The sequence below is a fragment of the Somniosus microcephalus genome, chromosome 7 (genome assembly GCF_052327205.1).
Source record: "Somniosus microcephalus isolate GS21.2 chromosome 7, FLI_Smic_1.0, whole genome shotgun sequence".
NCBI classification, from domain to species: Eukaryota; Metazoa; Chordata; class Chondrichthyes; order Squaliformes; family Somniosidae; genus Somniosus; species Somniosus microcephalus.
The window spans coordinates 242,859,146-242,882,149 of NC_140993.1; the positions used below are offsets into that span (position 1 = coordinate 242,859,146).

Here is a 23,004-nt window from a genome sequence, read left to right on the forward strand (position 1 = left end):
CCATGTTTAAAAAAAAAAAAATACTTCTGACTTATGTTAAAAGTGCAGTTATGCAGAATTTTTTTTCTGACACATTTGCTGCTGGGTTCTGCACATTGACCCCTCAGCTAAGGATATCGGTACAAAGCAAGGTGACTTTTTTAAAGATTGTAACACATAAGTGGGTAAGCATTTCCTGTCCAAAATGCTCTATAGCTTTCTTTGCCTTTTAATATTTTCATTCCCACAGGTAAGTAAAATAGAGTTTTTTTTATTTTCTAGTATATATTTAATATACTAGAGTTTAATGTAACATTTTCAAGCTTAAAACGCAACTTATTGCAGAAAGTGTTTAGCAGACTTGTTTTCATTTAATTACGATACAGTGACCATGTAAACTGCATTAAGATGCATCTTCACATCACTTACATGTGACATTATTGTAAGAAAAATAAGTACTGTTCTGCTGGCTCATCTCCCCAAACTAAAACTTGTTTTCATGAAGGTATTGCCTCTACAGTACTATCACGAATCACAAGTACTGTATAACAATGTTTGTAGACTGTTACAGGTCTATATATTTTCCAACAGAGACTGAAACCCTATTAAATGAATCCCTATAATACTAAACTTCTTGCCTCAGCTCTTACACTTTGAAGGATTAAAAAGAACAGTTTGTAACTGAATGAGGAACCTCGGACACAGCTATTTCAAATATTGCTCCCACAGCTTCCTTTCATATCTTCATTACTAAAACAGGAGAAAATTCTTCCTACATTTTGAGAATTAAACTTGCTAGGTGTGATATGGTCCATAGGTTCCTATGATTGTTTCACTAAAAAATTCAGTATTAGCTTATAAGGTGTAAGTTTTACAATATACGCTAAAATTTGGGAAAACCTCTAACTATGAGCCTGGAAAATCTCCATATTAAATCCAACACAAATTAGTGAGGTTCACATGCTGCACGGAGAGCCTTTCACCTATGGATTTATATGCAAAGCAAAAGAGGCAAATAAATACTTAAATGAAGGCACTTTTCCCCTATAGTCACTTCCTCTTCAACTACTGTACATTGAATATAAAAAAAAGTCCTCGTCATCTCAACCATTCTGACTTGTGATGGATTCTAATATGTATTTTGCATTTTTAGACCAACAGACAACCAGCAAGGCTGAATCTACTGACATGCCAGGTGAAACCCACTGCAGATGAGAAAAAGTGTTTTGACTTGATATCACGTATGTTTCTTTACTGGCTTGGATTCTGTAGTTATGAAATAACTTGATGTTTTGAAATTCCCTCATGGTTTAAACTTAGGAGTATATATTTATATTCTTTGAAGTAAAAACAGCCAAAAAAAACCCACATTTTAAAAAAAAGTATGCTCGAGATAACCCGAATTGTTTTAACTGATTATTGTTAAAAGGGATGCAGACAATAAGGCTGCGATTTTGCCGGCGCTCAGAGGACAGCTTTGGAGGCGGGTCCAGAGTTAAAATCAAAATCATTGACAGCGGGTTGCGAACCTGCCGTCATCCAGCCTCCACACAACTTTACAAAGTGTTGGGTCTGCGACTTCCGATCAGACCCGACATCAAGCGGCAGGGGAGCCACTTAAGGCAGTTAACAGCTTGTTAACTACCTGGATAATCCTATTTTGAGAGGCTATTTCCATTTTGCAATCTTTTCAGCGTGTTCCACGTCATTCGACAAACACGCCAGCTGATTGTGTCGGATATAGCAACAAGCTGAATAGTTGACAGCTGCAACTGCAGTATAAAAGCTGACCTGCAACATGAGTTCACTTTCAGATGCCAGAACTTTCTGTTTTGAGGATTTAGAACACATTTTCCAGGTGTTTTGAGGTTGTAAGTGTTTATTCTGAGATCCATATGCACTGTGACCTCCTTGGAATACCTTCTCCCGACATTGACTGAGCATGTATAGCATCTCTTCCTCAACTGACATATATACGAGCAGAATGGGAACCATTTATACGCTCTCATCCTAGTCCTCAGAATCGGAGTTTGAGCAGCCACGGCAGCAGCAGAACCAGGCGCAGCAGCACCAACAACAGGAGTCATAGGGGGAAAAATTCAGTTGGTTGCGCCACCCGTTAGTGCCTTAAGAGGGCGCTAAGTGGGGCGCAAACCAACTAGCGCCCGGGCGCGGCACTGCCCACGCCTCCTGCAAAATTCAGCGGGAGGTTAGTGGTGGCGCTAACCATTAGCGCTGCGCCGCTGGCGATGACGTCATCGGTGTGCGCAGCGCCCCGCTCACGCCCCGGCCGCGATCTTCGGGAGCGCCCCCTGATATACCGCCGGACGCTATGTCCAACAGGGTCAGGGTGGCGTACCTGCGGCCGGCGAGGCGCAAATTAAAGGCGAGGTGCGGAGCGGCCATTTTTTTTGTTGGCCGCCTGCTAGCACCTGCCTGCGCTCCCGTCCCCGGCCTCTGCAACCCCCCCCAAGGAGTGCCGGCTGCGCTCCAAGAGCCCAGCACTTCTCTTGGGTGCCGGGGGCCCAGCTGGGCCCCAGATCGCGCTGCACAAGCCCCCTCACCTTTAAGAAGGGGAGGAAGGCCTGCAATACCGCAGCACGACGTGCCGCAGCGTGTGGCGCTGCGGCACATAGCGCCATGATATTCACTCGCAGCGCCCCAAGAGGGAGGCGGGGCGCCTCCAGTAGCGCCCCGCTTCCCTTTGGGGCGCAACCGACCAATTTTCGGCGTGGGAGCGCCCCGGCGAAGTTAGCGCCCCAAACGGGGCTATACTGAATTTCTCCCCCATAAAGTCATAACGGCACAGAAGGCTCCGTGTGAATCAACAAACCCTGTTGCTTAGCAACAGCTTCAAAACAGTCGGCCGCAGCTTAAAAGCGTCTCTGTAGCTAAGCAACAGCTTCAGCTAGACCTTGCAGAGCCTGACTGGAAAAAAAAGCAACAAGAAGTAAAAAAACTTATAGGAAACGGCTCCTGAATTTTGCTGGTAGATAGAGCTTTCCGGACATTTAACCTCTGGTTAAACGAAAGTTTCCTGTAGAATCAGTCTGGGTGGAGCTAAGAAGCACCAAGGGGCAGAAAACATTGGTGGGAGTTGTCTATAGACCTCCAAGCAGTAGTGGTAATGTAGGGGATGGCATCAAACAGGAAATTAGAGATGCATGTAACAAGGGTACTACAGTAATCATGGGTGACTTTAATCTACATATAGACTTGCCAAACCAAATTAGCAATAATACTGTAGAGGATGAATTCCTGGAGTGTGTACGAGATGGTTTTTTAGACCAGTACATTGAGGAGCCAACTAGGGAACAGGCTATCCTAGATTGGGTATTGTGCAATGAGAAGGGGTTAATTAATAATCTTGTTGTGCGGGGTCCTTTAGGGAAGAGTGATCATAACATGATAGATTTCTTCATTAAGATGGAAAGTGAAGAAGTCCAATCTGAAACTATGGTCCTAAATCTAAACAAAGGAATCTACGAAGGTATGAGGAGTGAGTTGGCTATGATAGGTTGGGGAGCTTCATTAAAAGGCATGACTTTCTCACTATTGCTCTGATTTCATCCTTTACTAACAACGCCACCCCACCTCCTTTTCCTTTTTGCCTGTCCTTCCTAAATATCGAATATCCTTGGATATTCAGCTCCCAGCCTTGGTCACCCTGCAGCTATGTCTCCGTAATCGCAATTATAGGAATGGCTAACATTTAAGGAACGAATGCATGAATTGCAGTAGTTATACATTCCTTTCTGGTGCAAAAACACAAGGAAAAGCGGCCCAACCATGGCTAACAAAAGAAATTAAGGATAGTATTAGATCCAAAGAGGAGTCATATAAAGTTGCCAGAAAAAGTAGCAAGCCTGAGGATTGGGAGCAGTTTAGAGTTCAGCTAAAAAGGACCAAGAGATTGATTAAGAGGGGGAAAATAGAGTATGAGAGTAAACTTGCAAGGAACATAAAAGCGGATTGTAAAAGCTTCTATAAGTATGTAAAAAGAAAAAAGATTAGTAAAGACAAATGTAGGTCCCTTACAGTCAGAAACGGGAGAATTTATAATAGGGAACAAGGAAATGACAGAGCAATTAAACAAATACTTTGGTTCTGTCTTCACGGAAGAGGACACAAAAAACTTCCCAGAAATGCTAGGGAACCAAGGGTCCAGTGAGAAGGAGGAATTAAAGGAAGTTAGTATTAGTAAAAAATAAAATAGTGCTGGAGAAATTAATGGGACTGAAAGCCGATAAATCCCCAGGGCCTGATAATCTCCATCCCAGAGTACTAAAAGAGGTAGCCATGGAAATGGTGGATGCATTGCTTGTCATCTTCCAAAATTCTATAGATTATGGAACAGTCCCTGCAGATTGGAGGGTGGCAAATGTAACCCCACTATTTAAAAAAGGAGGGAGAGAGAAAACAGGGAACTACAGACCAGTTAGCCTAACATCAGTAGTAGGGAAAATGCTAGTGTCTATTATAAAGGATGTGATAACAGGACACTTAGAAAATATCAACAGGATTAGACAAAGTCAACATGGATTTATGAAAGGGAAATTGTGTTTGACAAACCTACTGGAGTTTTTTGAGGATGTAACTGGTAGAATAGATAAGGGAGAACCAGTGTTTGTGGTGTATTTGGACTTTCAAAAGGCCTTTGATGAAGTCCCACTTAAGAGGTGAGTGTGCAAAATTAAAGCACATGGGATTGGGGGTAATATACTGGCATGGATTGAAAATTGGTAAACCGAGTAGGAATAAATGGGTCTTTTTCGGGGTGGCAGGCGGTGACTAGTGGGGTACTGCAGGGATCAGTGCTTGGGCCCCAGCTATTCACTATATATCAATGATTTGGATGAGGGAACCAAATGTAATATTTCCAAGTCTGCTGACGACATGAAACTAGGTGGGATTGTGAGTTGTGAGGAGGATGCATAGAGGCTTCAAAGCGATTTAGACAAGTTGAGTGAGTGGGCAAATACATGGCAAATGCAGTATAACGTGGATAAATGTGAAGTTATCCACTTTGGTAGAAAAAACAGAAAGGTAGAGTATTATTTAAATGGTGATAAATTGGGAAATGTTGATGTACAAAGGGACCTGGGTGTCCTTGTACACCAGTCACTGAAAGCAAACATGCAGCTGCAGCAAGCAGTTAGGATGGCCTTCATTGCAAGAGGATTTGAGTACAGGAGCAAGGATGTCTTACTACAGTTATACAGGGCCTTGGTGAGACCACACTTGGAGTACTGTGTGCAGTTTTGGTCTCCTTACCTAAGAAAGGATATACTTGTCATAGAGGAAGTGCAGCGAAGGTTCACCAGACTGATTCCTGGGATGGCAGGACTGTTGTGTAAGGAGAGATTGGGTCGACTAGGCCTGTATTCACTAGAGTTTAGAAGAATGAGGGGGGATTTCACTGAAATGTATAAAATTCTGACAGGGCTAGACAGACTGGATGCAGGGAGGATGTTTCCCCTGGCTGGGGGTCTAGAACGAGGGGTCACAGTCTCAGGATATGGAGTAGAACATTTAGGACTGAGATGAGAAATTTCTTCACCTGAGGGTGGTGAACCTGTGGAATTCTCTACCACAGAAGGCTATGGAGGGCAGTCACTGAATATATTTAAGAAGGAGATAGATAGATTTCTAGACACAAAAGGCATCAAGGGGTATGGGGAGAGAGTGGGAATATGGTATTGAGACAGAGGAGCAGCCATGATCACATTGAATGGCGGAGCAGGCTCGAATGGCCTACTCCTGCTCCTATTTTTCTATGTTTCTATGTGGTACTTTGTCAAACGCCTTCCTAAAATCCATGTAGACAACATCCATTGCATTCCCTTCATCAACCCTCCCTGTTATTTCGTCAAAAAATTCAATTAGATTAGTCAAACACGATCTGCCTTTTACAAATCCATGTTGGCTCTCCTTAATTAGCTTAAACCTCTACAAGTGCCCGTTAATTTTTTCCTTGATTATTGTTTCTAAAACTTTACCCACCACTGATGTTAAACTGACCGGCCTGTAGTTACTAGGATTGTCCTTACACCCTTTCTTGAACAATGGTGTCACATTTGCCACTTTCCAACTCTCCGGCACCGCCCCCTCATCTAGGCAAGATTGGAAAATTATGGCAAGCCTTTCTGCTATCTCCTCCCCAATTCCCTTAGCAATCTGGGACGCAAGCCATCTGGACCAGGCCACTTGTCCACTCTAAGCATACCCAGCCTTTCTAGTACATCCTGTCTATCAATTTTCACCCCTTCCATTGCTTCTACCTTTTCCACTTCTACTGATATTTTGTCAGCATCCACCTCCTTAGTAAACACCGATACAAAGTACTCATTGAGTATTCTAGCCTTGCCCAGCGCCTCTAAGCATATATCACCTTTTTCCCTAATAGGCCCCACTCTGCCTCATATTACCCGCTTACTGTTTACATGCCGGTAGAAGATATTTGGGTTCCCTTTTATGTTAACCGCCATTCTACACTCATATTCTCTCTTTGCCAATCTTATTTTCATCTTCACTTCCCCTCTCAACTTATTGTATTTGGTCTAGTTCTCCCTTGAAGAATTCACCTGACACTCATCATACACCCTCTTTTTTTGTTTCTTCATCTCTCTATCTCCCTCGTCATCCAAGGAGCCATTGCTTTGGTTCCCTTACCCGTCCATCTTGTTGGAATGTACCTAGCCTGTACTTGGAACATCTCCTCCTTAAAGATCATCCATTGTTCCATTACAGTTTTTCCTGTCAGTCTTTGCTTCCATTTTACCCTGGCTAGATCCTTTTGCATCCCATTGAAGTTAGCCCTATTCCAGTTTAGAAGTTCCACTCTAGATTGTTCCTTGCTCACTCGTACCCAAGTGTTCTCCCACAGACACTTGGTTGTTCTGGCCCAGCTCATTCCCCAGCACCAGATCCAGCAATGCCTCCTTCCTAGTTGGGCCAAGAACATACTGGTCAAGGAAATTTTCCTGAACACATTTCAGAAATTCCTCCCCCTCCTTTCCCTTTATCCTAGCATTATTCCAATCAATATTTGGGTAATCAAAGTCCCCCAATATCACCACTCGAGCTCTTGCATATCTCTGCAATTTCCCTGCAGATTTGCTCCTCTACCTCCCTCTCACTATTTGGAGGCCTCTAGAATACCCCCAATAGTGTGATCATACCCTTTTTGCTCCTCAACTCTAAACAAATGGATTCTGTCCTCGTCCCCTCAAGAACACTACAATGTCTTCCTTAATCAGCACTGCCACCCCACCTCCCTTTTTTCCTTCCCTATCTTTTCTGAACACCTTGTACCCTTGAATATTAAGTGCCCAGTCCTCACCGTTTTTAAGTCACGTTTCTGTTATTGCCACACGGCTAATTGTGCTTGTAGCTCACCAACCTTATTCACCACACTTTGTGCATTTACGTACATGCATTCTAAACCCATTTTTGAATTTCTCGTATTCTTTCTTAGTCTGCTCCTCTCTAATATGGTACTACTTCCTCCTCTAATACACTTTCTTCTCTAGTACTATCCAACACACTCTTTTATGCACCTTATTCCTCCTTTCTACTCCTATGTGCTGGTGCCCATCCCCCTGCCAAGCTAGTTTAAACCTTCCCCAACAGCACTAGAAAACCTCCCCGCGAGAATATTGGTCCCGGCTCCGTTGAGGTGTAACCCATCCGGCTTGTACAGGTCCCACCTTTCCCAGAAATGGTCCCAATGCCTCGGGAATCTAAAGTCCTCCCTCATGCAGCATCTCTCCAGCCACACATTCATCTGTTCTATCCTCCTATTTCTATACTCACTAGCATGTGGCACCTGGAGCAATCCGGAGATTACTACCTTTGAGGTCCTGCTTTTTAATCTCTTTCCTAGCTCTGTTTAGTCTGCCTACAGGATCTCATCCCTCTTTCTGCCTATGTCGCTGCTACCGATATGGAGCCTCCGATTAGGTCCGCGCTGTTTCTCTGCTCTCTGCTTTATGTCCTGCCGCTGCTGGAGCCTCTGATTAGGAGCGCCAACCTTCTCAGCCACCTGATGCTGCAGAGGGTGTCAGCACATGGCTGCGCCGCGCTGCAGGAGATACCCCCAATACAGGGTTTACAGGCGGAGGATGAGCTTCCTCAACATGAGTGAGCAGCAGTGCCAAAGGAAGCTGAGACTTTCGCGAGAGGTAGTCGCTGACATTTGCACAATGCTGCACCAACACCTGCAGCCCAGAGGAGCGGGTGAACACTCCTTACCACTGGCTGCCAAAGTCACCACGGCACTCAACTTCTTTGCTTCAGGGTCCTTCCAGGGATCAGCAGCAGACATCAGCGGCATTTCCCAGTCGGCCGCACACAGTTGCATCACACACGTTACCCATGCCCTGTTTGCCAAGTCGCACAATTACATCCACTTCTCAATTGACAAAGCAAGTGTTACCGCACATGCGGTTGGCTTTGCAAATATGGCAGGCTTTCCAAGGGTGCAGGGCATCATAGACTGCACACATGTGGCCGTTAGGGCACCCCATCACAACCCAGCTGTATTTGTGAACCACAAGGGCTTCCACTCCCTTAATGTACAGCTGGTGTGTAACCACAGGAAGAACACTATGCATGTTTGCGCCAAGTTCCCTGGCAGTTGCCATGACTCGTTCATCCTGCGGCAGTCCACTGCCTCAGCTGTTCAATCCGCCAACCCAACTTTCCGGATAGCTCCTTGGAGACAAGGGCTATCTCCTGAAGATGTGGCTAATGACACCGATGAGGCCATCAAACGAAGCTGAGGAGCGCTATAATGAGAGCCACATTTCCACCAGATGTATCATAGAGCAAACCAAAATGCGATTCAGATGCCTGGACAGATCTGGTGGAGACCTACAGTATGCACCAGCCACGGTGTCCAGAATCATCGTGGTCTGCTGTGCCCTGCACAACATCGCACAACAGCGTGGCTTACCGCTCCCTGAGGAACAAGTGGCACAGCGCATAGCCTCCTCCTCCTCCTCAGAGGAGGAGCCGAATGAGGCGGCAGATGACGACCTTGCGGAGGCGGCTGTGCAAGTACCACCAGCACGCGAGCACATTGCTGGCCATGAGGCAAGGGATACACTCATCCGTGCCAGATTCGCGTAACTTTTCGCAGCAAACACATGTGGCTGACACATGGATATGAGTGTTTGCATGACTTTCATTACACACCATACAGCATCTGTACAATAAACTGTGCATTCCTATCACTCTCCCCACCATCACTGCAGATGAAAGGCACCCTGACACTACACTGTGCAACTTCCATTTCTGAGCACACATAGGCCAACTCTTTAAATCTTTGACATCGCATTTCTTTAATACAGTTGAAATAACGATGATAAACGTAACTTTGTATTATATCAAAACACCCAAGTGACTATCCTTGTGATTATTTGTGTGTTAACTTTCTCTTATGTGTGCTTCTACGTGGTGCTTCCCCTGTGGCTTCAGCAGATGTAGAGGCAGCTTGCTCACTTCCCTGCTGCGCCTGCTTAGACGCCTTTGGCAGGCGTCCTCTGGATTTGGGAGCCTGGGAGGGCTCCGCAAAAGTCTGTTCCTCCTGCGGCGCTGCAGGGGCTGAGACGGCCATCTCAGTTTGGTGAGGAATTTGGGGCTCTGACTAAGGGCTCTTCAGTGGCATGGGAGTGTGAGTGCTTGGAGAGGAGCCCCCCACTTCCTTGTTGTCAACCACCAACATCCCTTTCATGGGTCAGCCCCACTTCACTGCTAGCAAGTAGCTGGAGAGCACCTTGCTGCACATCAGTGGGGCCATGAGGACCCATTTCTGTGTTGACATTCCTCATAACAAGGACGTCCATGAACCTCTGGTTTCTCTCCTCAATAGATCTAGCCTCCATAGATGACCATCTATTTAGAAGTGTTACCATGTTCTGCTGTGTCTGGCGATTTATGTCCTCCATGGAGGTTGCCATCCTTTCCGTGGCAGCACCTACATTCGCCATTGCGTGCACCACGGCATTGCTCATGTTTGACATGGACGACTCCATTCTCTGTACACTCGCAGTTACCGTGGTTGAAAACCCTGTCAGAGCCTCCTGCACTTGTTCCTGAAGCTCCAGCACCGCTCTCTTTCTGGATGGCCCCAGAGGCACAGTGCCCACATGCAGTTGAGCAGAGCTAGGAGCGTCCAGCGCCCTCCAACGAGGACTCTCCACTGCTGTCCCTGTCTCCACCATCTGCTGATGCTCACTTGTGAGCTGTGATACACCAGGTGACAACACTACTCTATCTCGCAAAGGACCCACCGAGGTGTGCGTCTCTGCGCTGGTGCTGGGTGCGCTCATTTCTGCTGACGCTGCTCCTTCAGAGGCTGCAGCTTCCTCTGAGGAGTTGTCCGGCTCTTCCTCCTGGACAGTGGGGAGGGGGGCTCTCGATGGTCCTGTGGGGGAGTAAAGGCATGAGTTAGACATGTGATATTTAGGTAGCAGACACATCCCATTGTGCAGATGATCAGGACTCAATCTGTATGAACATCAGATGCCATATCAGTCACTCACGAAATCTAAATGAGGGTTGCAAATCTATTCTGTCACCAGCTTGCTTTACTGCGCCCGTCTCTATGTCCCCCCACTTCCAGCTCCTCTGCACCTCTGACGATCTCGATAGCAGCTTCCTCAGCGTTTGTTAAATGCACCATGGAAGGTGGGCCTCCTCCTGTCCTCCCCCTCTCCCTCTTATTGTGAGCTCTCTTTTCCTGCAATGAGGGATATAAGTGGAGTTTGAGCAAGAATGTTGGAGTGAGTGTGGAGAATCCATAGCATAGATGTTTAGAGGGAGACAAAGATAGAGTGAGGTGCCAATACCAAGGGCCCTCCCTGCACGTTGCGTAACAGTGAGAGCGAGTGTGAGGGGTGCATAGTAGAATAGTGAAGTGATTCTATACATAGAGAAAGAGGGATGGTTAAGGGTGCAAGGGATGTAAGGGTAAGTTATGATGTGCAGGAGTAGGTTGACAATGCAGAGTGCTGGTGAGAAGAGATGGGAAGCAGATTGAACGTAAGTGTGATGTTATACTCACTCTTGCTGAGCGTAGCAGATCATTAAACCTTTTCCTGCACTGCACCCAGGTGCGTGCATACAAAGACCTGGTGCTAACCTACTCAGCAATTTGCAGCCAGACTGCCTTTGTGTGCTGAGGAGGCTTCCTCCGTCCATTGGAGAGGAACAGAACCTCCTTGCGCCCTCTTACTCCCTCCACAAGAGCATGGAGGGAGTCGTCATCAAAGCAGGGAGAAGCCTTTGTTCTTGGAGCAGTCATCTCGCAAAGAATAGCACTCCGGAGCATCAGAAAATTACTAACACCCAAAGGCTGCATGGGCCCCTTAAATGCAGCTGAATTGAAGACGTCAGCAGAGGCGAACAGCAGACCCGAATGCGCACAGCGGGCTTAAAAAGCCCATTAAAATGAAAATGAAAATAGTTATCTCTGCGGCTGAAACCGGCAGCGGGACTGGAACCCACCAAACCACGAACCCAATGCGAACTCGTCTCCACTGGGAACATCCAGCCCTACGTCTTTTTAACAGTTGTACAGCTGATCAAATTTAGTTTTTAATTGAAGACTGGTGAAGTTCACATGTTGATGGTAATTGGAGTAGGATAATGTACTGTATGCACAAGGGGGATATTCCAGATATTTCTAGTACCTTACTGGAGATATTGAGTGAAAATCATTTTTCAGGGCACTAAATAAATACCTCTAGCTTTAATGGATGCTAGCGTTACAGTCCATGCTGGGTTGGACAACATTGCAGGGATATTAAAATAATTACAGTAATTAATGGTTTGGACAAGGAGTATTCAAGACCGAGAGCTGTGTAGAATCACCTAGTTGAGGATTTCCTCCTGAATTACAGAACCAGTTATTATTGGCTTTCCCCTTTGCCATTCTTGGAATGGCTCCCATGATCCTATCCAGACAACATTCCTTCCTAGGAGGATCTGGCACACCAAGATTACAGTTCTAGGGCCAAATGAACCAGGCAAAGTAAACAACAGGGAGGATATAAAGAATAGCTTCCTAAATCTTTCACTGCACGACAGTGAGTTGGGGAGAGGTCATTTTTGAAAAACAGGAATTGGGATATTTTGGCCTGAACTGAAATCAAGTCATTTGATGTCCAAATCTGGTTTTGTTGAACTGTTGCTTATTATGCAGAGACCAAGAATTGAAGAAGGATGTTGGATCACTGATTATCAAAATTTAAAAAATGTTTTAACTGCAGTACAATTTCCACAACTAATCCAACCCCTTTATTCTTTGACCTGTTGCAATGGACAACCTGGACTTGAAATGTAATTATGGTGTGCTATTAAGTTTTTTTATATGTAACCAAGATGAAGGGTCGAGGCCATAGTGCTGGACATCACCAAGGTTGAAACAAGTAAGAGTGGATGAGGTAAATCCAGATCAAGATGGATACCATACTGGTGCATACATAGGCTACACCTTGAACTTATAAACTAATTTTTTGCGTTATAAAATGATTTGAGTTAATATGGTATACAGTTGAGTGGGAAAAGAGCCCTTGGTATGTAATCAGATTTAAAACTCAAGTACCACTAAGTGCCTCCCTCCTAAGTAAATGAACAAAGTATCATGTCTGTATCCTCTGATTGTATTACATTTAAATAATTCAGAAAACTTCACCTACAGTGGGTAATCTAATGTGTTTGGAGTTCAGTATAGCTACCTGACAGTATTTATGGAATGTTATTTCTGTTGTTTACTTAATGGCTATTTTCGCCATGCCTTTTAACCTATTTTAGTCATTCCTTTTTACCTTCTCTTACCCCTCCCCCACCACAGACAACAGGACCTATCATTTCCAAGCAGATGATGAACAGGAATGTCAAGTGTAAGTGCTTCTGTGACAAAAGTCATTTTAATCCAAGATTATGTTATGTGGAAAATAGAATGAGCTGACCACATGAGATTGATGTCATTGTAATTTTATTAAACACAAACTCATTTATCTATTTTGAAAACTTCGAAGTAGTCTGAACCCAGTTTCAAATAATGTCACAAATCATTCATAGAGCCATGTTGTCCTGTTCAGCACAATCACCCATCATGGGAAAAAATATTATTTACGTTATGGATTTTATCGGTTTATATAAGCACTTAAGATTGTCTGTTTATTTTCAAGATTTTCATTAAGTTCCAAGATGCTGTTTACAGCAGATTGTGCTACCCCATTGCATAACAGCCAACTTAAATTTTAAAGATGCTGTCGGTATAAATGCATATGTACAGTTATAAAATGGATTGCGCTAAATATAATCAACTTGTTATTGGGCTTAGAATGTTTAAAACAGAAAAACAGAGAGCTTATCCAATGAATAACTGAGTCATATAAACTGGGAAAATTACATGTTTGCTTTCTGTTCTGTACTGAGTTTTAGCTGATGTCAGCTGAGGTCATATTGGGCCTTCTACAGTTAGCTTCATCAATTGGAAGAGGACATTCGGCTGGAAGTGCGTATATGTGGGCATCGGATGAGGACAAGATTGGGTTTTGGGTTTGAATACGATGCCCACCATGGTTGAGTACTGCTGCATTCGTGGATTAAGGTGCACATATGAATAATGGTCACTTAGACAAGGCACCAGAGGGCAACAGACACCTGTGAAATTATCCCAGCAAGGAGTCAATGTCCTCAGGAGAGGAGGCGAGAAAATAAAGCCAAGAAAACATACACAGCACATTGGAGCATAAATACACTGTGCTGCTTAGTAGTAGGACGTTCATTTGTGCCTGCAGTTCTCCATGTAGTGAGTTCTTAGTCTTGGCTAGTCCATCAAGATGAGATTACCTCTTGAGGAAAGTTACCACTGGCAGAAGCCAGGATCCAGTTTTCTACCACACATTCCAATTGGGTCACTCAGGAAGATTCAGAAGACAGACAAGAGGAGGAAAAACTAGAGAATAACTTATCTACCTCCAAAATAACAGACCTGTTCAAAAGTAATTTTTTTAAACTTATTTTTACTTCTTTTAAACCAAGTTTGATGAAACTTCCTGATAGTTACTTGAGCAAGTATTTTGTTTGGTACTGAGCTATACACATACCACATACGCCCCAAGGTTCGATTCCAAGTCAGAGCTTAATTGTCTAGACTCTACAAGGGTACTATAATTGACCACTGTGGCATGGGGTGGGGTGGTGGTAGGTAGGTAGGTTGCTTGGAGGAAAAATCAAAGTGTCCTGCTAATGACTGCACTTCAGTGATGCCACTGGGAACTGCTCATGTCAGGTGAGATGTGGATTTGGCTTAGCTGTGATGCTGTTATTATATACTCTGCTCACTTTCTTCCCTCCTTTCCTGATGACTTCTTGATGGGCTTCAGGAATATGGTCGTATCGGGGTTATGGTACTGGGCTAGCAATGCAGAGGTTGAGAGTTCAACGCCTAATATGGCAAATTGTGAAATTGAATTCAATAACTCTGGTAATGAGTGGGCTGGCACTAGAAAAACTGACCATGAAAGCTGCTGTTTTTGTCATAAAAACCTAATGTACATCAGGAAAGGGAACCTGCCACCCCTACCTGGTATGGCCAACTGGCTCATTCTTAATGCCCTCCGGCAACTAAGGATGAGAAATAAATGCTGCTTTGCCAGCATCACCTACATCCAGAGAACAAACATATATCTATATATAAGCTGGATCCTGTTCTGGTATCCACATCTGCAATAGGAATCCTGGCTGATGTTCCCCTCCCTGACGAGGAGCACAGTGGCTAATTGTAGTGAGATCAATAAACTCAACTCCAATTAGGTATTAAACCTGGTCCCCTTCAATCTAGAAAACTCAGCTACTCACTACCTTAACCAGCTGAGCTATCCGAGTAGCCCACTGTAATAGGTTTTAAGAAATCTTACTGTTTAGTATGTTCTTACTAAAGATTAATCGCGTGCTAAAAATCTGCCAGTTAAGCATGATTAGTTTTGTTTCCCAAAGTGATGGATTTCCATGCTGGAGGCATTTGAACATTTTACCCTTTTACATCCAATGTCACCGCAAACCACTTCCTGCTTAGATATAAGCACCGATTAAGACGCAGGATAATAACCTTCAGCATTGTCTCGTCAATGTGCCTTAACATCACCCTCTAAAGAACAATCCTTATTGAGACATTGTGAAAATTTAATGTGCCTTAACATCACCCTCTAAAGAACAATCCTTATTGAGACATTGTGAAAATTTGTTTTCATAACATGTTCTATTGGGCTATCAGATTTTTTTTTTATTCGTTCATGGGCTGTGGGCATCGCTGGCAAGGCCATCATTTATTGCCCATCCCTAGTTGCCCTTGAGCTGATGGTGGTGGTGGTGGTGAGCTGCCTTGAACCGCTGCAGTTCGTGTGGTGAAGGTACTCCCACAGTGCTGTTTTAGGGAGGGAGTTCCATGATTTTGGCCCAGCGCGATGAAGGAACGCCGATATATTTCCAAGTCGGGGTAGTGTGTGATTTGGAGTGGAATTTGTAGTGGTGGTTTTCCCATGCACCTGCTGCCCTTGTCCTTCTAGGTTGTAGAGATTGCGGGTTTGGGAGGTGCTGCCGAAGAAGACTTGGCAAGTTGCTGCTGTGCATCTTGTAGATGGTACACACTGCAGCCACGGTGCGCTGGTGGTGGAGGGAGTGAATGTTTAAGGTGGTGGATGGGGTGCCAATCAAACGGGCTGCTTTGTCTTGGATGGTGTCGAGCTTCTTGAGTGTTGTTGGAGCAGCACTCATCCAAGCAAGTGGAGGGTATTCCATCACACTCCTTACTTGTGCGTTGTAGATGGTGGAAAGGTTTTGGGGAGTCAGGAGGTGAGACACTCGCCACAGAATGCCTAACCTCTGACCTGCTCTTGTTGCCACAGTATTTATGTGGCTGGTCCAGTTAAGTTTCTGGTCAATGGTGACCCACCAGAATGTTGATGGTGGGGGATTCGGCAATGGCAATGCCGTTGAATGTCATGGGGAAGTGGTTAGACTCTAGCTTGTTGGAGATAGTCATTGCCTGGCACTTCTGTGGCGTGAATGTTACCTGCCACTTATCAGCCCAAGACTGAACAGCGTCCAGGTCTTGTTGCATGCGGGCATGGACTGCTTCATTATCTGGGGAGTTGTGAATTGCACTGAACAATTCACTCCCTCCACCACCAGTGTACCGTGGCTGCAGTGTGTACCATCTACAAGATGCACTGCAGCAACTCGCCAAGGCTTCTTCCACGGCACCTCCCAAACCCACGACCTCTACCACCTAGAAGGACAAGGGCAGCAGGCGCATGGGAACACCATCACCTGCAAGTTCCCCTCCAAGTCACACACCATCCTGACTTGGAAATACATCGCCATTCCTTCATCGCTGGGTCAAAATCCTGGAACTCCCTCCCTAACGGGAGTACCTTCATGGGAGTACCTTCACCACAAGGACTGCAGCAGTTCAAGAAGGCAGCTCACCACCACCTTCTCGAAGGCAATTAGGGAAGGGCAATAAATGCTGACCTAGCCAGCGATGCCCACAGAACGAATATTTAAAAAAAAGCTGGAGTAGATAGTCAATGAAAGTAAATATGCTAAATAGTTCATTGTACACAATGAAGGACAGTTGAAAGAATGTGGAGCAAGAGAAAGTAATGAGAGGGATGATTAACCTCTGTGAAAGTAAAGTATATATCCTGAGAAATTTGAATACTTATTTACTACTATGGTTGTAAACAATGATCTTGCAGTGGAAAAGAAGTTGAAATTGTAAACCTAGATTGCAATCAGAGGCTGTGGTGGTGCTAAACTGATCATCTTTGAGCAGTAATGCCCTCTGCCTTCAGCTTTCAGTATTACTACACATTCAGTAATTACAGCTTATGCTTGCTGATACAGTATTTATTTAATAAATAATATATATTTGAAAAATCAGCTTTAGTTGCTGAATATATAGTAATATTAGTATTTATATTATAGTAGACATGAACCTTGATGTTCTGGTAGTGATACTGCATTACAGTTCTTTCATAAATGTTGAAAAAAAATATACCACTAGTGCCACAGGGTGCAGAATGCAGCTCTATTCCAGTTTTTCTACAGCTAATGGCTAGAAACAAGTACAGGATATTGTACTCTTATAGGGATAATTTTAAGAAAGACTGCTCCTCGCTCTAAGCCGTACCCATTTTGAACAATTACCCCATCCTTCACACAAATTTTCATCCATTCATAAAATTCTGTGTGTGAACACACAGGAAGATTTTTTGGCTTTGTTGGAATCCTAGCACATGTTTTGGGTCAGTGGGCATGGTTTTGCCTGCCCTTGACCATGGTCAATTTTTTGGAGTCTGCATCTTTTTAATGTTTTTGCTGGGCTCCCAGCAGAATTTCTACCTCCGTCAGGGAACTCTCCTGTAGGGAATGGGAAATGGCTGCGGCAGGCCTGGAGAATACTGAGGCTGGTTGTTATGGAGCAGCTGAAGAGAGTGTTGGAAATGTTTTAAATAAAATTTATGGAGTTGGGGATTGATTCAACTCCTGGTCCTTCCCCTCCCCTCCCGCTGGACACCAGGAATACACAGGTTGGGGAGGCTGGTAGAACTCTAGCAGAAAGTCTTGCCCACAGTTAGTTTATTTTATATGTAAACAAGAGGCAAGTACAACACTATATATTAAAATTAGGAGGTGCAGACTAATAGAGTATAGCCAGATAAGTGACAAAACAAAGGAGTTAGATGTACATAATGTAATCTGTCTTAAATTTAATGGCATCTGGACCGAGAGATTATTTTTGGTTATTTTTGCAAAATTTCAGAATTATACTTTTAGTTTTCGAAAAGATGATACCTAAATGAATCATCATTTCAGAAAACACAACCACCATACAAATGTTTTACCAGCAGCTCTAGTAGTTCTGACAGTGACACTAAACATTTTTTTAAAAATAGGTATTCCATCTGATTGACCTTTGCTATCATTTATTCTATTTTGTTTATGGACAAATCCTAATTAGTGTATATTGCTGTAAGGACATGGATGGATTGTATAGAAAGTGTGGCTGAATGCAGTGACAGACAGCTTCTAAAATGTTTAGATAGGGGAGTGAAAACTCCTCCATCATTTATACAACAACAACTTGCATTTATGTAGCAGCATTAATATAGGAAAACATCCTAAAGCATTTCACAAAGGCATAATCAAAAAAATGGATGCCAAGTCTAAGAACGAAATATTAGGAGGGGTGACCAAAAGGTTGGTCTAAGAGGTGGGTTTTAAGGAGGGTCTTAAAGGAGAACAGGTCAGTGTAGAGGAAGAACGGTTTGGGGTGGAATTTGAAAACATGGGCCCTAGGCAGCTGAAGGCATGCTGCCAATGGTGGAATGAAGAGAGGCTTAATGCACAAGAGGCCAGAGTCAGAAGAACAGAGTTCAAGAAGGGTGAGGGAGGGGGTGTGCGCAGTTGTAAGGCTGGAGGAGATTACAGATGGGATGGGGCGAGGCAATGAGGGATTTAAACACAAAGGTGAGAATTTCAAATTTGAGCTGTTGTGGGATTTGGAGCCAATGTAGGTCAGAGAGAACAGGGTTAATGGCCATGCAGGACTTGGTGTGGGATAGGTTACAGGCAGCAAAGCTTTGATGAGCTGAAGTCTCTGGAGGGTGGCAGATGCGAGGCTGACCAGAAGAACATTGGAATAGTTGAGTCTGAAGGTAACCGAGGCATGGATGAATGTTTCAGTGGCAGATCGGCAGAGGTAAGAATGGAGGCGGACAGTGTTATAGAGCAGGAAGTAATCAGTCTTTGGTGGAGGGCATATGGAGCAGAAGCTCAGCTTGGGGTTGAACACTACACCAAGCTTGCGGACAGTCTGGATTAGTTTGATACAGTGGCCGGGCAGGTTGATGGAGTCAGTGGCATGGGTGTGAAGTTTGTGGCAGGACTGAAGATGATGATGGCCCCTGTCTTCCCATTGTTCAACTGGAGGAAACTGCATCCATCCAAGACTGGATGGCATAGAGGCAATGAAAGAGTCAACGGAGATGTTGGGGATGTACAGCTGGGTGTCGTCAGTATATTTAGAAGCTGACCCCACGTCTGTAGTTGATGTTACCAAAGGGCGGCATGTAGATGATAATTAGGAGGGGACCAAAGATTGGGGGACTCCAGAGGCAATGGTTCCAGGGGCTGGTAGAGAAGTAATTGCTGGAGAAGCTCTGGTTATGATTGGATAGGTAAGAGCAGACATGCAGTTTTGCAACAAAGTGAGCAGACATGCAGTTTTGTTGCTAATATTTCCACCATCAAAATAACCCAAACTACAGTTTCAGAAATACTTTTTGATGTGAATAGCTATACCTTTTTGAAGTGATGTAATGTCTTTAGATTTTAAGATATTTCCATTTTTTTTTTAATAGATGGATATCAGTATTAACCAACAGTAAAGAGGAAGCATTAAACATGGCATTCAGAGGAGAGCAAAGCAGTGGAGAGAACAGCATAGAGGACCTAACCAAAGCCATCATTGAAGATGTGCAGCGGATGCCTGGCAACGATATCTGTTGTGATTGTGGAGCTCCAGGTCTTGTTCCTTTGTTTATTTTTCAACTCCGAAATGTTATTTTAACTGATGTGTTGTTAGAGCGGTTTTGTAATTTTCTGACCAAATGCTAAAGAATGTTACCAGTTAAAGACGTGGTCACAGTGACACAAGTCAAGCCTTTCTCAAGAAGGCTGTTCAGTATTGTTTAATTTCAGCTATATTCAAATCCAAAACAGTTAAGTGCTGGCCTGCAGTAACCTTGTAATGGATTGGTCTTTGTAGCTAGCTGTTTAGTGCAGAGGACAAACAGATGGATTTGCACAAAACGAATACTGCATAATAAGGTTCTACAGTGGCCGCCTTCTAGATTATCCTGATATAAAATGTAACTCCATATTTTTGTGCCTATTTTATTTTTAAAAAGGTAATTATCTATGATACTTGCCAAAATTAGCACGCTTCTTCCTGCTCTACTTGTCATAGTGAGAAATGGCCACTATAACTCTAGCACTGCAAGGCAGCATTGTAGTGCGCTTCCATTGAAAATATTTCATAATTCCCCATGGCAGGTATATCCTCATTTTAGCATAATGTAATTTTTAGTGTTAAATTGCTTTCACAATGCGTAAATGTGCATAACTTTTTACTTTTTAATAGGTAGTTTCAAACATTTTTGAGAAACAATTTCACTGTGAAAGATCAGTTACAAACCTATTTACTCCCTGACCTGAAAATGCTATGGTCATTCCAGTATCAGCACTGTTTCACAAATGGGTTTTATATATGGCTATATCCTATCTATCTACTTAACTATCTGATTAAAAGTCTTGCATGTAGCACATCACATCTTAAGTGTGGTCATAGCTTGAAAAACCATCTTTTATGCTTTTCCGAAGGCTTAAATAACCGCTATCTTTTGGAATATAAAGTAGTAGGAATAGCTACCAATAACAAACCAGCAATCAATGCAAAACCAAGCACTTGATCCATTTTTTTTTCAAAATTATCAACTTGACACAAAACAAACCAATCAGTTTGCTCATACTTTTTTTTCCTGATTTCTTTGAGTTGCCATGTTGTTTCCTCAACCAACTATTTTATACATGAACACATAACAACTTAAATAATTTGTAATTAAAAATGTCTTTAGATTTGCCGATAAAATTGCCCATGTCCTGTTGGAAATCTCACAGAATCGTATAATGGTTACAGCACAGAAGGAGGCTATTTGGCCCATCAAGCCCATGCTGGCTTTCTGCAAGAGCACTTCAGCTAGTCTCACTCCCCTGCCCTTTCCCCATAGCCCTGCAAATTTGTTTCCTTCAGGCTTGTGGGTATGCACAGCCTAAGTGCCATCAGTGCAGGCCCTTCAGTGGATATTCTATCTCCTTCACAGGTTTTTTAAACCTTTTTTCCCCCATTGCCTGCAATTTCCGCGTGCGGTTTTAGCATGCACTACCTTGCCTCGAGCAAGGCTCAGAAAATCTACCCTTGCATCTCCAAACAAAAGGTACCCACTAAATATAGATATGTAAGTATTGTTCATGTTTGCTTCTGGCAAAGCAGTGCCTTGCAGATTAGAACAGAATTATTAATTAGGAAAAAAATCTCATCAGTCAAAAACAGTTGTATTTTGTTCAAATCTGACATGAACTTGTAGTGCAGTTTAAATAATTTGTGGATTTCAACTTCATCATGCTGCCACCTGCAGGTAATACTAATAATATGCAACACAATTTCAGATTTTATTTATTATGGTTAACTATAGACTGAAATAACATGTCATAAATATTATCACTCCAAATACTACAGTGCATTGTACATAACATTGATAAACCTTATTTACTTTTAACATTGCACTTGCATCCCTCTGGAGGCAACTTTAAAGTTACTGGTGGAGTTGCTCTGGTTCACTTTGTATCAAGTGATTTCTTGGCCTTTTCAGATATACCAGAGTCCCTTATGCACAATCCATATACGAATCAATCTTTCATGGCTTTGCACACAGGGAATCATCGGCATATTTATTTGTGTGAAGCAATGTTAAGGGGGCCTGGGATAATTGTACCAAGGTGCACATACGGAATTCGGTTCCCCTTTCATCATCCTACATTCTGCCCTTATTTTTATATTTCAATTATAAATTCCTATGTCTGCATTTATAATGGAAACTGCCTACGTAAACTCGTCATGCTATAATTACATCCTCCTGCCAGTGGTGGCTCTGCAGTACTTCCTGAACCACTCTTTTGCTGGAAGGCCCCAGAGGCATAGCGTCTGCATGCAGCTCAGCAGAGCTAGGAGCTACAACTTAACAAGGAACTTGTAATGGAAAACGTTGACATGAATTGAGTAGAGATGTAAGGTATTTTATCTATAATATGTAGCTCAACTTCTAGCCACTCCTTTAAAAAAAAAACCTGCTGCTGGCCAACTTCCGACACCACGCCTAGCTCAGGCAGCCTCTAGTCCTACTCCTGCCCCTCTGCTGTTTCTGCCTCTCTGGCCCTGCTCCTGGCTTTTCAATTTGCAGCCTCTTAACCTCTGTTGTTCCTGTTTCTTTTCTTTTTCATTCACTGTCCTGCCACACTTATTAAATCTTTCCATGCTTTTTTATTTCCTGTCATTTAAAAAAGTTACCCACTATTTTATTCCCCTCATGTTGCTAATTTTTTTCAAATATCTGTTCTGCTTTATCTTTTTGTTGCTGAACATCTATTCCAAGCTGTTCTTTACTGTGTCTCTTCCTGAACACCTGTTCCCCACTTTTACTTAAACCCTTTATACTTTCCTTAACATGATTCATTGCATTCCTCAATGATGATGGAGCCCAGCACGAGAGTGCAAAGACAAAGCTGAAGCATTTGCAAACTTCTTCAGCCAGAAGTGCCGAGTGGATGATCCATATCTGCCTCCTCCTGAGGTTCCCACCACCATAGAAGCCAGTCTACAGCCAATTCTATTCACTCCACGTGATATCAAGAAACGGCTGAGCGCACTGGATACAGCAAAGGCTGTGGACCCCAACAACATCCCGGCTGTCGTGCTGAAGACTTGTGCTCCAGAACTAGCCGCGCCTCTGGCCAAGCTGTTCCAGTACAGCTATAACACTGGCATCTATCCAACAATGTGGAAAACTGCCCAGGTATGTCATGTCCACAAAAAGCAGGACAAATCCAATCCGGCCAATTACCGCCCCATCAGTCTACTCTCAATCATTAGCAAAGTGATGGAAGGTGTCATCGACAGTGCTATCAAGTAGCACTTACTCACCAATAACCTGTTCACTGATGCCCAGTTTGGGTTCCGCCAGGACCACTCGGCTCCAGAGCTCATTACAGCCTTGGTCCAAACATGGACAAACAAGCTGAGTTCCAGAGGTGAGGTGAGAGTCACTACCATTGACATCAAGGCAGCATTTGACCGAGTGTGGCATCAAGCAACTGAATGGGAAT

The 23,004-nt window shown here is 43.7% G+C and overlaps 1 protein-coding gene across 1 annotated transcript in view; it reads left to right on the forward strand.

The window, feature by feature from the left end:
* The window catches only part of LOC147115197 (arf-GAP with SH3 domain, ANK repeat and PH domain-containing protein 1-like), a 439,694-nt gene that overhangs the window by 313,266 nt on the left and 103,424 nt on the right, over positions 1 to 23,004 (forward strand). Inside the window, exons 14-16 of the mRNA XM_085993991.1 lie at positions 1,133 to 1,220; positions 12,839 to 12,887; positions 19,425 to 19,588. Of these exons, the coding sequence (XP_085850117.1) occupies positions 1,133 to 1,220; positions 12,839 to 12,887; positions 19,425 to 19,588 (301 nt within the window). The remainder of the gene's footprint in view (positions 1 to 1,132; positions 1,221 to 12,838; positions 12,888 to 19,424; positions 19,589 to 23,004) is intronic.